General features: G+C 49.3%; 1 protein-coding gene across 1 annotated transcript in view; it reads right to left on the reverse strand.

The window, feature by feature from the left end:
- The window catches only part of Sptb (spectrin beta, erythrocytic), a 129,586-nt gene that overhangs the window by 33,845 nt on the left and 79,250 nt on the right, over nucleotides 1-16,491 (reverse strand). The window contains exons 5-15 of the mRNA XM_028790162.1: nucleotides 15,994-16,085; nucleotides 15,309-15,389; nucleotides 14,880-14,995; nucleotides 14,289-14,401; nucleotides 13,336-13,523; nucleotides 11,355-11,472; nucleotides 10,664-10,822; nucleotides 9,343-9,645; nucleotides 8,571-8,721; nucleotides 7,090-7,960; nucleotides 5,493-5,630 (exon numbers count right to left, since the gene is read on the reverse strand). Coding sequence (XP_028645995.1) covers nucleotides 5,493-5,630; nucleotides 7,090-7,960; nucleotides 8,571-8,721; nucleotides 9,343-9,645; nucleotides 10,664-10,822; nucleotides 11,355-11,472; nucleotides 13,336-13,523; nucleotides 14,289-14,401; nucleotides 14,880-14,995; nucleotides 15,309-15,389; nucleotides 15,994-16,085 — 2,330 coding nt within the window. The remainder of the gene's footprint in view (nucleotides 1-5,492; nucleotides 5,631-7,089; nucleotides 7,961-8,570; nucleotides 8,722-9,342; nucleotides 9,646-10,663; nucleotides 10,823-11,354; nucleotides 11,473-13,335; nucleotides 13,524-14,288; nucleotides 14,402-14,879; nucleotides 14,996-15,308; nucleotides 15,390-15,993; nucleotides 16,086-16,491) is intronic.

Here is a 16,491-nt window from a genome sequence, read left to right on the forward strand (position 1 = left end):
AACCCCCCCCCCCCCCCCCGTGCATGCTGCCAAGCTAGGTGTGTGGCAGCTTTGAGCTGCCTAGACTGGTCCCTGACTCTTGGTCTCTCTCGGTGAGCCTCCCGCTTTAGTAGCCAGGGCTAGTACCACAGTGCCTGGCCACAGGTGTGTATGCATGTACATGTGGTGTCTGTGCCCACGTGTGTATGCTGACATGTTCCCCCGTGTGTCTATGTGGAGCCCACAGGAAGATGTCAAGGGTTTTCTTCTGGCAGTCCCCATCTTACTTTTTGAGACTGTCTCTCATTTAGACTTAAAGCATGCCATTTTGGGGAGGCCAGCTGCCTGTCTCTACCCTACCCCACCCCCATGCTGGGAGGTATTAGGGGTCTGAATTCCAGTCCTCTTACTCGAAGAGCAAACTCTGTTACCCACTCACCCCTTCGAATATGTTTCCTGCTTATGACACTGACCACTCACAGTGGGTTCATCAGGTTCTAACCATACCACAAGTCAGAGATGTTCGTTCTGTATACAATTTCCCTAGAGTTTTAGAAATGTTGGAAATACCTAGAAAGCTCACATTATTAACTTCAAGAATGCTTCAAGACAGTCCCTAGTGTCTCTAGAGGAAGCGTGAAAATGCCCAGGGCCACATTCAAAGTGGCCTAGGGCCTGAAAGCAAAACAAAAACAAACGAGGCCTGGAGAAAAAAGAAAGAGAAGGAGGAGAGAGAGGGGAAGACTCCAGGAGGGACTGCCATGGGAATGCGCAGTGACATCCACCTTCAGGCACAACGCTGCTATGAAATGGGAAAACATACTGAGGTCTGGCAAACGTTCTGGAGTCTCCCCTTACTCTGTAACATCCAATAAACCTCTTAAGAAGAGTTGCCCGTCAGCCAGGGCAGACCACTGGAGACAACTCCCTCGGGGCCAAGCTTACTCATTGCTCACAAACAGACACCCAAAAGTAAGCTGAATGCTTGTGTGGTGATTTGAGAGAAACTTTCCCCCAGGTATCTGAACACTTGGTCCCCAGTTGGTGGCACATGAGCTCTCAGTTTCCTGCTCCTCCTGCCATGCCTTCGGTTTCCTCCTAGGCCCAAATAAGCACTTCCTTTTCTAAATTGCCTTGGTCATGTCGTTTTATCAGCACAACACAAAAGTAACGGACACAGAGGTTGGTAGCAGAAACTGGCTGCTGCTCTGAAGAAGCTAACCATCTTGGGTTTTTGAGGAATGTGGAAGACTTTGGAAATTTGGACCAGCAAAGCAGTTGGATGTTGTTAAAGCATTGCAAGCCATTCTCGTAGTAGCCTGGAAGACAGTGGCGCCGAGAGCCATGCTGACTGGAGAGGTCCAGCTCAAGAGGCTTCAGAGGAAAGCACACCAGGAACAGCGGCGGGCTTAGAGACCACTCCTGTACTATTATGGCAAATTTCCAAGTCGTGAGAATGTCCCTGAGGCTAAATTTAAAGGTAATGATCTAACTTCTTCGGTGAAGGAAATGTCAAGACTAGAAGTCTGTTCAGTCTGTGGCCTATGCATTACTGATAGTGCCTACACAGGTCTCCAACGAAACTGAGCAAGTGGGCCAGAAAGAAATGGATGGTTTGAGAGAAAAGGAGTACCAGGAAGCTTAGTGTTCTACATAGGGCAGTGCTGGAAGAGGTTGCTAAGGAGATTGGTGCTGTTAAGTGGAGGCTTTTTCTGCATTGGAATAAAGGAAAGGGCTCCCTCAGGGCAAGACCATACCCAGCTAAATTCCCAACTTGTGAAAGGGAGCATAAAGAACTGCGTGTGTGTGTGTGGGGGGGGGTTGTTTGTTTGTTTGGTTTTGGCTCGTAGAAAGCCACTGCTAAACTGGGCACCTGCACACACCTTTAATCTCAGTACTCAGAAGGCAGAGGCAGGCAGACAGATCCCTGAGTTCGAGGCCAGCCTGGTCTCTACAGAGTTCCAGAACAGCAAGAGCTACAGAGAAACCCCGTCTCAAACCAAACCAGACCAGACCAGACCAGACCAGACCAGACCAGACCAAACCAAACCAAAAGAACAAACAACAACAACAAAAAATGTTGCCTGTGGGTGGATCTCAGAGGTCAAGGCCACCCTGAGCTCTACAGAGTGCGTTACAGAACAGCTGGGGCTACTACACAAAGAAACCCTGCCTCAAAAAACCACACACACACACACACACACACACACACACACACACACACATCAAAGTTTTTTTTTTTTAAAGATTTTTATTTATCCATTTTATGTATGTGAGTACACTGTAGCTGTCTTCAGACACACCAGAAGAGAGCATCAGATCCCATTACAGATGGTTGTGAGACACCATGTGGTTGCTGGGAATTGAAATCAGGACCTTTGGAAGAGCAGTTGGTGCTCTTAACCTCTGAGCCATTTCTCCAGTTCCCACACACACCAAAGTAATGCTTAAACAGTAGGGGGCAGGAGCCATTCCAAGCTGGCAGCCTAACTTGGCAGTGCCATGCATATGGCATGAAGAAGGTAGAAATGAAGGATTCATGGATTCTTCCTCCATTGTATCAAAGAGTGCCTGACACCAGCCCCTATGACAGGGAAAGCCTACATGGCAGCTCAGAGAAGACAAGTGTAAGAGGCCATTATACGAAGCTATGAAAATGAAGCCCCAATATGCTGAAGATGCCAAGATCCACACATAGGAAGTGGAACCAGCCTAAGGGAGAGGAGCAGGCTGCAGGCAGCAGACCTGGAGGAATGGTGCCCTAAGCCCCTAAGCTCTTTAAGACTGGACATCGAGCTATAGGATTTGGAGTTTGCCCTGCCAGGATTTGCTTTGGCCCAGTATTTTGTCACTGTTTCACTGTGCTCTTTGGGGACAGAAATGCATATTCTGTGCCATTACATGTTGGAATTTTATAATTTGATTTTTGTTTTTTTTCAGGGGTTATGGTTAAGAGAATGCTTTGAGTCTCAGAAAAGAACAGCGTTGAGACTCAGGGAAGACGTGGAGTTCTGAAGTGGGACCGAATGCATTTTGTACTTAGATAAGGCACGAGTCTCTGGGGTCATGGAGTGGGCTGTGGTGGTCTAAGTGAGAAATCCTCCCATATGCTTGGGCATTTGAACACAGTCTCTTGGGGAGACTGTGGAAACATTGGGAGCCACCTACTTCCTGTTTGCTCCCCGATTTGTGCCTGATGATGATGATGATGATGATGAAGCTGCTGGCTTATGTATTTGCTACACTATGCTTCTCACTGTTATTCTGGGGCATACGTTCCACTTACAGTGTTTTTCTGTAAGCAGTACGCTGTGTTTACCAGTCTGTTTCATGGATTTTGTGTTTATCGTCATTTCACAGCATTCCTGATGTTTGATCTAATCCTTGTCTGATTTTTGGATGACGGTCCTGGGGATTGAACCCAGGTCCTTGTGTGTGCTAACGACATTTTAACCTACAACCCCAACCTCATCTCATGCTGTTTTGTTCACTATGGCGTTGAAGCCACAGACTACGACATGCGTAGGAGGTTATGGCCCTGAGGTTATGTCAGAACACTCTGTGATGTTCACACAGAGACGAAACTGCCTAAACACATTTCCAATAAGGTATTCCTGGTGTTAAGCTTTCAGAACTGTAGTTATAAACACAGGTAAGAGGGGCTGGAGAGATGCCTAAGCTGTTAGGAGCACTTGCTGCTCTTGCAGAGGACCTGGGTTCAGTTCCCAGCACCCATACAGCAGTTCACAAACATTTGTAACTCCAGTTCTTCTAGCTTCTGAGGGTACAGGTGTGAATATGGTACACACACACACACACACACACACACACATATGCAGGGTCATACACACAAAAATTAATACACCTTTTTTTTTTTTTTTTGAGACAGGGTTTCTCTGTATAGCCCTGGCCGTCCTGGAACTCACTCTGTAGACCAGGCTGGCCTCGAACTCAGAAATCTGCCTGCCTCTGCCTCCCAAGTGCTGAGATTAAAGGCGTGCGCCACCACTGCCCGGCCAATACACCTTTAAAAAAAATAAATGCGAGGTAGTATGCAAAGCTCAAGCCAGTACAAAGAAAGGAAGGAGAGAGTATTTCAACAGGCAGATGAGCCTGTCTGGGCCAAGCATGGCCAGGTTTGGAACACACAGTTGAGAAGAAAAAAGCACACTGACAGACAGGAACAGAGACGTGGTCCTGAGGGTAGAGGTACAGAACGAGTGTGAGATGAATCGGGCAAGTCTTGCTGTTTCTGTGGAGCTGAGCCAGAATCAGAGACAAGACTTCTGTCCTTTAGCATCAGCCAAACATTCTCAACCAAAGAGCTGCCCCAAATGGGGTGCGCCACATGGTAAAGAGGTGACCTCCCCTCCTCTGCTGAACTGGATGGATTTTCAGCCCTCCCTCAACTCTTAGACTTAGCAGGAAGTAGCTCATCACCCTACGCCTCAGCTCTTTTCCAACCTGAGAACGGCGACTGCCTTCAAGTTTTTCACGTGAGGTAGGGCATGGCTTAGCCACTGTAAGCATCAGCATGCCACGGCTATAATGTATTGCATAGCTGGCAAGTTCTTCCTGCCTGCAAGTTTCCCATCTAACTGCTTCACTGGGACAGAAGCTCCAGCCCCTCCCCTCCCCCTCTCCTCACTCCTCCTCCTCTCCCACTCTCACTTAGATAGTGTCTACAAGCCTGGTTAAACATCAGACTTGCAAAGGAAATTCCAGATGTGCAGGCCCCATCCTTGGATGGTGAGATGGTCAGCCCCCTTCCAGTGGCTCTAGAACATTCCACTCAGCTTGAGGTTCTCGACAGGCTCCCAGCAGTCCCCAGAGTGCAAGCCTATTTCTTCACAGCTGACTCTTCCCTACATGAACTGCCTCACCGTAGGCAGTATGTGGGAGGGGCCAGACTTAGGAAGCCCGAGTGACCGTGTGGCAGTGTGTGTGCAGAGAATGCTAGCATTTGCTCTGTCCTCAGAGATCCTCTAGGAACTAATGAGCAATCTTGCCCTGCTCTGAAAGCAGCCCCTCTTTAACGCTCCTCAGGGCCTGCTTTTGGTTCCAACCATGAAGCTTGCTCAAGGTTCCCTGCTAACTCTCCCCGATCCAGCCAGCTTATTATCAGTGCTGCATTTTGGCACAGGCAGGGACATTCTTCTACGGACAGTACTTAAGAACTCTCAGGAAGCAACTTCCCATGTCCAGGAATGTCTGGGGAAAATGGCACAGGTACACATGACTTACCCTAGCTATCTGCACACTGAGAATGTGGTCCCTTTTATCATAAGTGCATGGACACAGGCCTTAATCCCCAGACACAGCTTTCCAAGCTCCGCCTCTCTCTTCCCTGGTGCTTACAATGGCATGGACTTCCTCCCTTGCTGCCGTAGCCCCAGTACTAACAACCAGGTTGGCAGATAAAGACTGGAACATTTATAGCTCAGGCCACTTCCCTATGTGTGTGTCAGGTGCTAGGAGAAAACTCCCCGACCCACGCCCTGCCCGTTTCCCACCTCTTGTTCAGGCGGTCCTGATACTGTTTCACCTCCCCACTGCGTGGGTGGCCGCTCTCTACCAGGTTGTTGGCGGCAAGGTTCACACCATCAATCTGAGCCATCAAAGTCTTCATCTCCTGGTCCAGGATGTCAAACCTGAGATGGACAGAGAACACAAGGAGTAGTGAACGGCAGTAGATCCTCTGGTGGCCAGTGTTTCCTATTCTCCAGATGTGCAGTTCTGGCTTCCTCTCTCTATATCCTGAATGCTTTGTTTCCGGGAGGGAAGAAAGGAGGCAGATATGCAGGTGTACACTGATTTTTTTAGTTCAATGGATTCAATTTTATGCCTTAATATTTCTGAACCAAGTTAGGAAACAGTTCCTTACTATACAGACAACAGCTCCACGGGAAAGTGTGAAACAGTGTGGGCCATATAGTGTTGGGGTTGCAAAGGAGTCAGTCACCCCAAGGACCATCTGCCACATGCAAATGGTTCTGGTTGCTGTTCTACCCTCGTTCTGCTACCGAGAAATATTGGCCCAAAGGCCCTCATCCCTAGTAAGAAGCTCTGTTCCTGACTTGGTAAGGGGAGCTGTTGAGGAAAGAAGGCCAACTTTCTCTGACCAGAGTTCAGCACCCTCTAGCACAGTGGTTCTCAACCTGTGGGTCACGACCCCTTTGGGGGTCAAATGACTCTTTCACAGAGGTTACTTAAGAACGTCTGAAACACAGGCATTTACATTTATGGTTCCTAACAGTAGCAAAATTACAATTATGAAGCAGCAAAAAAATGTCACAATGTTTCGGGATCACTACAACTGGATTAGAGGGTCAGAGCATCAAGAGGGTTGAGAACCACTGCTCTAGCGTCAGTGTAGGACCACCTTGGCCCTACTTCAGGGAGTGGCTCCTCCTGCTCCGTGATGCTTGGATTCTGTGCTAGGCTGCTGGCATACTGCAAGGACTGAACACCACCCCTCCCCCACGCCTCCTCTCCTTCACCTCACCACTCTTCCCTCCTCAGACCCTTCCATAGCCAGAGCACACCATTCCCCTTCTGAGCATGTCCCCTAACCACAGACGGGGACCTCTCCATCCAGTGCCTTAGCACCCTCCTCAGCTGGAGCACGCCACCACTCCCCAGCAAGGGTCACCCCCCCACAGCATGAACATCCCCCAGACCATATCCAGGGAGCTGATGGACTCAGAACACCAGAAGTCAGAGTGCCCTTGGAAACCTGTGGTTAATAAACTGGTCTCTGTGGCTTCTTGTGGTTCTCTGGCTTGAGGTCTAGCATAGAGAGTTAGAGATGGCAGAATCCCAGCCTCTCAGGCCCCATGTCCACAGCACCTCAACTTTTCCTGTGTTTCAATGCTCAGAATTTATCTGAGCAAAGACTCCTGTAGCTGAGAAGTAACTGAATAATACTTTTTAAAAAATCCCCTTTGTCTCCAGAACTATGAAGGTCCCAGTGGGTGAAGAATTGGAGGCCTCAGAGTCAGACCAGAACTCAACTCCTGATGCCTGCACCATGTAACAAAGGAGCATCTAAAGTCGGAGTGACACTCAGCCCCCGGGTGGGGAGATGAGCAAAGCCTGAGCCTGTCTGACCTGTGCTGCACAACTTCCAGATCCTCCAGCGTGTTCGGGATATCCATCTGGTCCAGCCACTTCCCCTTCTCGGTCATCCACAGCTCACAGGCATCTGACTCCCCAAACACGGTGTACAAGTCCAGGGCTTCCTGCAGCTTGTGTCCACGCAATTCTGCCTGGGTCAGCACCTGCTGGTAGAGCTTCCTGAGGGCCTGTAGACGGTTTGTGACATCTGGGGACTCTCGAAACTCCTCGGGGAAGCCCTGGGCTTGCTGCTCCAAGTGCTCCATCACCCCTCGGCTCTCCTCCAGCTCCTCTAGAAACTCCTTGTGCTTCTTTCCCAGGGCCCTCGTGGCCCCTTCATCCTGCCCAACATCTTCACCAGAGAGCAGCCTGTGAGCGTCCTGCAGCCAAGCCTTCAGGTCGTCTGCATCACCCTGGAACTGGAAGAAGTTTTCCGCATCCTGCAGGTCTTTCTTACGAAAGGCAGCCAGCTCTTTCAAATGGTCCCACTGAGCCGATACTTCTTTGACACGGGTCTCAATCTGTGGATGTCCAAACTGTTTTTGTGCAACCATGTCCTCAGCCTCCTGGAAGATCTGCTTCAGGTGGGCATCCAGCCCACGCAGCTCATCCTCAAAGGCCTTGTGCTTGCGCTGTAAGATGAGCACACTGGTCAGGTCTTTGCCGTAGTCCAGGGAGGAGTAGATCTGCTCCTTCTCCTTGACCCAGCTTTCGGCCTCATCCATCTCCCAGAAGAACTTCCAGAGTCGCTTAGACTGCTCCAGCTGAGCCTTCCGTCCAGCTGCCATGTTGCTTAGCTCACTGAAGCACTGCTCTAAGTGGCTGACACGGTCCTGGATGACCTGGGGGTCACAAGGCTGATACCCTGGAGGAATAGGAAGAGGAAGACAAAGAAAGGGAAGGGATTCAATTATAGACAAATTTCAGGTCAGGACCACACAATCCCAAAGCTTCCATTTTTCAATCTTGGGGACCTTGTATGTGGTAGGCAAATGCTCTACCACCGGCTATGTCTCTAACCCTTCAAGGTCCTATGGGACTGGAGTCATGGATTCTGTTTCTCAAAGGATAGGTCAGGTTCTTTATAACTGGTTCCCAACACACTTCAGAAATGAGGGAGACTGAAAGTTGAGTCAGTTCTTGTAGAAATACATAACATGAGTGTTTAAAAAGCCCAGTTACAGATTTCCAGGAAGTAATGAACTCTCTTATCTAAGACAAGAACCTAGAAACACAAACAGTCTCAATAGCAAAAAAGAACGGAAGGCAGATGGCATCATGTCTCTCTGGTTACAGGCTGCCGGAAACAGCCTGCCCTTGGGAGAGCGCTGTTATCCCTTCAGTTTTGCACACTGTCACCTAAGGGAAGAGGCAGAATTCTCAAGGTGGCTTAAGATTTACCCAAGGTGGGCAAGGGGTCAGAGAGTGGGGTCCGGCATCAGAGGCCTCATCGGAGTGAAGCCCCTTTGCCTCACCTTTCCCCTCAGTGAACTGCAGTGTGGCCGCTGTGATGGCCTTCACTTTGTCCCCTTGGATGGCAATGTCAGCCTCCATTAGCTTGTGCTTCTGAAGCAGGTCTTCAACCTCTAACAAGTGCTTCCCAAATTCAGCAGACAAGATGTGAGCCTGGCAAGGAACAAGGGGAGAGGGACAAGGACCAGTGAAGAGAAAGGCTACCTCCTTAGGATGTGTGCGTGAATCTTAGCTAGGAAGATGCAGATCCAGCAGGGAGGGGCCTGCTGTTTGGGACTGGAGATGCTACAGAGTAGGATTTTCTACACAAGGGAATCTTCCATGGAACGTCCTACAAAGTCTCAGACTTCCCTCTCATCTGCATCGTCCGTTTCAAGGTCTGGGGCCTGGGCATGTTTATTTTTAGAAAGCTTGTGGTCAATTTCACGCTTATTTTCACCCAAGACCTCCTGCAGCAGAGGGAGAGAATCCAGATTGCTCTCGTTTCCCCGTGCAGAGTAGGTCTAGATTCTAACCAGAGTCAAAGCCCAATTATGTGGGGACTGATCCTGTGGGCTTCTCATTACTGTCTATCTCTTTCTAACTCCTCTAGGTTGATGCTTGTGCAACCACTAACCCAAGATCCCTGGGTTACTGGGAATATTGTGAACACGGGATAGTGACGTTTTTGTCCTTTCTCCACTGTGATTCAGAGGCATGACTGGAGACCAGGTATTTAAGGAAGCACATGCTGACTACAGAATGGGGTGTGGGGTGGGCAGCCTCAGGGCCCACCTTGATCTCATCCATCCAGTCGATACTGTGCAGCATGTCCTGGAAGAGCTTCTGCAGTGCCAGCGTGGCCTCGAGCCTCTGCCGCCGGGATCGCAGTAGCTCCTGCAGGTAGCTCCACAGACGGAGGATATTGTCCTTCCGGGCAATGATGCGCTTCTGGTCATGGTAATTCTCCTTCTCCAGCTCCTGGGCCAGGTCCTCCAGCGCCTTTACCCGCTCCTCATAGGCAGCTGTGTCAGTCTCAATGGCTTCGTGCTTCTTCTTGGCGGCCTCCACAGCTGCCAGGTCATATCCAAAGTTATCCTGCCCCCAAGGAGGGAAAAGCAACAAACAAAACAGCAGCTCAGTCAGACTCCCCTGGCTGGGAAGTGGTGGGTCCCTGAAGCAGTGCTGCCAGACGGGAGAAGCACATTTCTACAGAGGAGTTATCTCTGCTGCCTGCCTTAGCAGAGCGGAGTTTCTCAATGTCTCACAAGTACCTCTATACACCCTCAATTACTCTCTGTGCCACACACGAAGGCGAGGCTGTGTCATTACAGACTCCCCTGGTGGCCTGCTGGGTCTTCCCACCCTGCCTGGAGATGATCTGTCCATTTCTGGGCAGGAGGGGCTGCCTACACCAGGATAACGCATCACTGCAAACAGATGGTTTACCCACACACTATCTGGGGCACACGTACGCTCTGCAATGCTCTTAGAGCACTCACTATCCCCTGAACAGACAGAATTTAATTTGATTCTAAGCTCTAAGTGGGAGGGAACAGATGCTCTGATGGAGAATCAGCCCTGGGGTTCACTGTTAGCCAGTGAAATATGTCCCAGGCCTGGAGACCAAGAAACCAAAAGGTGTTACCTCTACTGTTCCCTGCTGTTTGTCTTATCAGAGCAGAGGTTCTGAATGTTCTCACCAGTACCTATGATTTAACCCTGTTTCCAGAGAAGAACCATAGCGTCAACTCTGCCTCTAGGATCTATTGATGCTGCAGCCAACACAAGATACTTTAGGAGTCCTGTTCTAGTATGTGAGACTCTGAAAAGGAGACGTACTATGTGCTGGGAGTGTAGCTCGGTGGTAAAAGACTTGCTTTGTGTGTTTCAAGGTCCAGGGTTGGACCTCCAAAGAGAGCAAGAGATAGACAGAGAAGCAGAGAGAGACTTAAATCCTACAGGTTTCTCTACGGATGTAGGTTTGATCCAGCTGAGCACTGCAAGGCTGGGAAGAGGTTTATTTAGCTGCTGCTGAGACTGGCTTGGGCTCCGATTCTATCAAGAGCAGTGGTCTGAAGCACTTTCCCTCTCCTGCCACGCTGTGCCCCCCTACCTGGGTCACCAGGCGCTGGTTTTCATTGAGCCACGTCTCTCTCATGGCAGCCTTTCGGTCGAAGCGCCGCGCCAGCTGCTCCAGCTTCTCCTGCCGAATGAGCTCGCTCCTCAGGGCCAGCTCCCTTTGGTATTCTGCTTCCTCCAGGCTCTCCCAGGCCTGCGTGAGGCAGAGAATTCTTGAGGAACAGGAAGAATATGTGGTCTTGGCATTGTCTCTCTTTCATTCTAGTATAGTAACAGTCCTTTGACTTTTGTCTGGGTCAGACGAGTCAAAGACTTCCCAGTCTACTTCCCTCAGCCTGCCTCAGACACTGGCTTAATAACATAATGGTGTCCACCTCTGTAGGTGCTCAGCAAATCCTTGGCGACTAAACAGCCACCTCCATGCTATTAGAGCTTCCAGATGGTGCTAAGTCTCCAAACCTCTGAAACACCACATTTCCCTTCTGTCATAAGTAATTAAAGTTCTAGACTCAAAGACAAACTCAAGGTTCAGTAGAGGACAGGCTACCAAAACCGGCCCCAAAGAATGTTCTGAGTGCCTAAAGAGACCAAAATGTGAAGGGCAGGAGGTGGAGTCTGACGTCCAGATGACTTCCCTAAATAGCCAGCATGAAATTAATGCCAAATAAAGTGACCAGGTCTATCCCTGCTCCGTGGTCACCCCCATCTCCTCAGCACCACAGTACCCTGTTGATGTCAGACACCAGCTTCCCATCATGGGGTGTGTACACTTTCTGATTGTTGGCTCTCATCCGGGATTGGATAGTGAACAGGAGGACTTCCAGATTCCCCTTCTCCTGAAACCTGTGGGGAACAGAATTCAGGATACTGGTATTGAGGTTCCCACAGACAAACTGTTTGCTGAAGTCAACATGGAAACCCTGACCTCATGGATCTTGGACAGCAAAGCACATATCCTTCAAAGGCAAGGAGAGAGACAACACAGGTCTACTTTCCTGTTAAGACATCTGACACTCACTGGCAGGGATCCGGTAAGATCTGCATCTTTACAACTCAGTTCAGAGAAAATTCAATGGCTAGCAGATCATTCATTTGCTTCCATAGAGATTCACTAACCAGAAGGTTCTGGTAACTCCAAAAAATACCAAGTTTTACCAACCTACACAAAGAAAACCCTCTCTGTCCTACAACAGAAGGCTTGTCAGACAAATTGATTTTAGTGGATAAAACCTTAGAAGCAGCAGTATCTAATAAGAACATACTGCGAGGAAAGCAACTTTTGCCCAAGTCTCAATTAGCTGGTTCTTCAAGTCCTATAGACCAGATGTGCTCAAGGGCCAGAAAGGGTAGAGGACTTGGTCCAAGTAATGGTACCTTTCACATTTCTTCATGTACCAAGAGTCCACCCACGTTCACCCTTGAGCACAGCATTGAGGCTGTGTGCCCAGCCTAACATACCTCAGAGTTACTAAGCTCTCCAGGAGCCCTCTGCCCCCAAACTCTATTGGTACAGCCAAGAGGTAACACCTCTGTATACCAGGCTTGATGTTATCAGTTTTGAATTTAGGACTTTAAAAGTGGGTTAGTGTCAGACCGGAAACCCGATCCAGGGTTACAGAACATCCTGGGCTAGGTGTCTCATTTTTTCCCTGTTTGAGAGACTTGAATAAGGACTGTGAGAGAGACAAGTGGGGTAGGGAGGAACAGAGGGCATCACTGATGAACCAGAAGCCTCTTTTCAGAGGTAGACAGCTAACACCAGAACGCCTGGAGTTCCTGACTGTATATACATGTGTGGATATTTACATGTGTACATACTTGCGAATGCATGCATATGTATGCCTGCATTCTTATGTGTACCCACACATGTGCATGTGTTCATGTGCATGTATTGTATAGTTGTGAACATCTGTATGTGTATTCGTGCATGGTTGTATCTGCACATGCCTGTATAATGGTGTGTGATTGTATATGCATGTGGTTATATTCCTTATACATGTATGCACAAGTGTGTGCATGGTTATATGTGCACATGTGCATGTGTGGTGGGGTGGGGCAGAGCTCTTGAGAAGCAGGCTTAGTGCTTTGTTGATGAGCAGCGACAGATGGGATGGAAAAGATGGATATACTTGATGATCACAAGGCCCCATGCAGGGCACTCGGGCCGATACTACAGAGGCTATACCTTGAAAAGAAAGGGGCCAGACTCACTAGGAGGAGCTATCCAGCACTGGCTCTCCAAGGAAGCCTGAGATGGCTCCCAGTTGGCTTTGGGAGCCTAGAAAAGCATTATCTTTTTTTTTTTTTTAAAGATTTATTTATTTTACTTATGAGTACACTGTAGCTGTCTTCAGACACACCAGAAGAGGGCATCAAATCCCATTACGGATGGTTGTGAGCCACCATGTGGTTGCTGGGATTTGAACTCAGGACCTCTGGAAGAGCAGTCAGTGCTCTTAACCACTGATCCATCTCTCCAGCCCCTAAAAACATTATCTTTCTCTATAAGTAAAAGTTACTCAGTGTCATTAAGATGGATGGCGTGGAAGTGGGGTGGCCAACAGGACACAAAACAGGTGACAGATGTCCTGCTAAAGAACTCAAGGTTGTGTTTCTGTCTAGATACACTTCATAGGACACAACCCTCAGCTCTTGACTTTTTTAGCTCCCAAGAACTGACCACGCTCCCGAGTGCCAGAGTCTTACTTGGGTGGCTTCTCCACAGTGCGGTAGGTGCTGAAGGCCTGGAGCTGTTGCTGGACACCACTCAGTGAGTTGGCAAACTTGCGGCTGTTCAGGACGCTAATGGTTTGCTCAATCCAGGTGAGCAGGTCTGAGGCTAGTCCACTGTACTTTTCAATCATCTTCTCGGTCTCGATGGCATGGTCAATGACCTAGGGAATTGTCTTGTTACTCATTCTCATCAGAAGGGAAATGTCACCAACAACGCTACAAATGAGACCCATCATCAGTGTGAACTATACTGGGGCTCCTGCTTCTCTCTCAAGCTCTGTAGTGTTCTAGCCTGGGCTTGTTCCCTGAGACCCCACACTGCTAAAGGAATGGAGGAGACATGGGTGCGGCCTCTCCTTCACTGACCATGAGGAGGTTCAGTGGTAGCATCCTTTTCCTTCAATCCTACAGAAGATCAGTAAGTTTGCAGAGCCCTATAGGGGCTGGTGCTCAAACTTTTTTAGGAATCAAGGGTATCCAGGCAGCTTTTGGGAAACAGGAGTGAGGCACACAGAGATGGATGGAAGCCTGCCTATTCTTGAGGAGCAGCAGGGGAAATAAATCAGGCATGGCAGTCTGCACAGAGTGCTCTTGGTATACTGTGGAAGCCTTTGGGGTCTGATGCCACAATCAACAAAACAAATTAAGAGCCTGTAGTGTTTGGGGCGGGAGTCTTTGAGAGAAACAGGCCTAGAGACATAGGCTCAGACATGGGGCTGTAGCCCATCAGGACAGACACCGACACTTCTTTGGAGTCAGCTCGAGTGTTTTCCAGGGAACTTTGGAGGGACTGGGAGCAGGTGTCCTGCACACCAAACCACAGCTGTGGGTCCAGACCCAAAGCTTTTAGGATAGACAGGGAGCTCACACTCAAGGCCCAGGGCTGACAGACAGAGTACTGGTGTGTTGACTACACAGCTCGGTACCTTGCCGACTCGCTTGCCCTCCACGGCCAGCACCTTCATCTTGGAGAAGTAGTGATAAAATGCCACCACATAGGTGATGATGGATTTCTCATCTGGGTTTTCTGTGAAGACATCTGTAAGAGGGAGACGGGACATTCTGAGCACCAAAACTGGAGCCCAGGAAAGTCACGTTTCAAGCATTTAGCCCTACTTCCTGTGTCACGAAGTTCAACTGTGTGCATCAAATGACAACCTTTAACAGTGGGAAATAGAGTAACTAGGTGCAGTGGCAGAAGCTGAACGGTCAGGAGTTCAAGGACAGCTTCAGCTACATAGGAAGGAGAAAGAACTGTGTGGAGGCCTCTGATTTCAGACAGTGCTGGGATCCACACCAGAACAATAGTCTACAAACACAGAATGAAGGCGATCCAAAGCCTCAAGGGTCCTCTCCATAAGCCAGGTGTCTACTGGAAACCTACCATCACTGAGGAGCAGAGCAGGGCCCTGGCCTAACCCCCGTGTCTCTATACTCGTAGCTTGCCAGGCACCTGGACCAGCCCTGGGAAGGAGTCCACCTGACTGCTGCAGAATGGGGAGATGGGTGTGGCTCACCTTCAGGGTCAAGGAGTGGGATGATGCCCAGCTGGCGCTCGGCCACATCAAATGCATGCTCCAAGTTATGCCGGGCATTGGAGTCCTTCAGCTTGTCAAAATCGATGAGGTCAGGCCTGGGGACAACAGCTGAACTGTTAAGATGGAGTGGCCATGGGGGTCCCAGGTACAGGCCCGTTGCAGCGGGAAGCAAGGATGCTAGAGGATGCTAGACAGATGTAGGGAGTTGGGAAGGCTAGAGAAATGAGACACGGGAGCAGGAGACAGGGAGCTGTGATCACCAGCTTGGAAGAAGGCAGCAGTATGACTGGAAGTCAAGGAAAGCCAGAAGGCCAAAAGTAAAGGGAGAATCAGCAGAGGCAACATGTTCCTTGTCCTCTAGTTAAGCGCCAGGTCTCAAATCTTCCCCAGCACCAGGGATCTCCTTACCGGTGTTTATGTATTAGGGCATTGAAGGCCAGGCCATCCTTCCAGCTGGAGGTGAAGTTGGTTACGTTGACATGCGGGTAGCTGCAGTAAGAGAAACATTAAGACTAAGAAACGAATTCTTTTGAGATCCTAAACAAGTGTCTGAGCTGAAGTTCCGTAAGCTAGGAGAGGAACAGACCTGTCCCATCTTGAGCTGCTCTAACAGAAGAGCACACAGAGAAGCCATACAAAGATACCCCTGTAAACTATGGCTCATAATCCAACAGGTTCCAGAGTCTGACCACAGTGACTTTGGAAAGGAATCTTGAGTTTTAAGACTAAGAATCAGGTCAGGACAGACTTGAATAAACTGTACCAGACCTGCTATAGTTCTGGGGGGCTGGTGTCTAATGCCCCTTGGGGATGGCAGCCCCTAGGGCAGCGGTTCTCAATTTGTGGGTCGTGACTCTTTCGCAAGAGTTGAGTATCAGAGATTTTGCATATCAGACATTCACATTGTGATTCATAGCAGTAACAAAATTACAGTTCTGAAGTAGCGATGAAAATAATTTTATGGTTGGGGGGTCACCACAACCTGACTAACTATATAAAGGGTCACAGCATTAGGACTGTTGAGAATCGCTGTCCTAGGGGAAGCAAGGAGCCAATGGGAAACGGTAGAGGCAGGTTTCCAGGGCATACACACCCTGCTGTCTTCATCTGGCACCACAGGAGCAGAGCATCTTTGGCTGAACGTGTCTCTCGACCTTCTTGAGTTTGGACAACAATGTCCTGAATCTGGGAGTGGCAAAGAAAGAGAAGAGCAGATCTGTATCCAGCTCTATGCCTTCCTGCTTTCCTACAGTGGGTGGGGGGTGCTCTCCCTGTATCCTCTGTATATCTGCAGCACTCATCCCTACAGCACCCCCACACCCTAAGGTCTTGGGTCCCAGTTGCCTCTTTCTCTGCCTCAGTTAACCAAAATGGCATAGAGATAGCACCCTGTATCAGAGGGAACAACTCCAATCAGATACTTCCGTAGGAGTTTGAGACCTGACAATAAGACACCCTGACAGTTTCCTCTGATGGTACACCGCCTCACAGGGTGGAACAACAATACGAATGTTGGGTGGTATTGCTAACTTGATTGTACTGAGCTATGGCTCTCAGACTCGGAAAGCACACTCTCCTGGGTGTGTCTGTG

This window comes from Grammomys surdaster, unplaced genomic scaffold (assembly GCF_004785775.1).
Source record: "Grammomys surdaster isolate TR1022 unplaced genomic scaffold, NIH_TR_1.0 127, whole genome shotgun sequence".
Lineage (NCBI taxonomy): Eukaryota > Metazoa > Chordata > Mammalia > Rodentia > Muridae > Grammomys > Grammomys surdaster.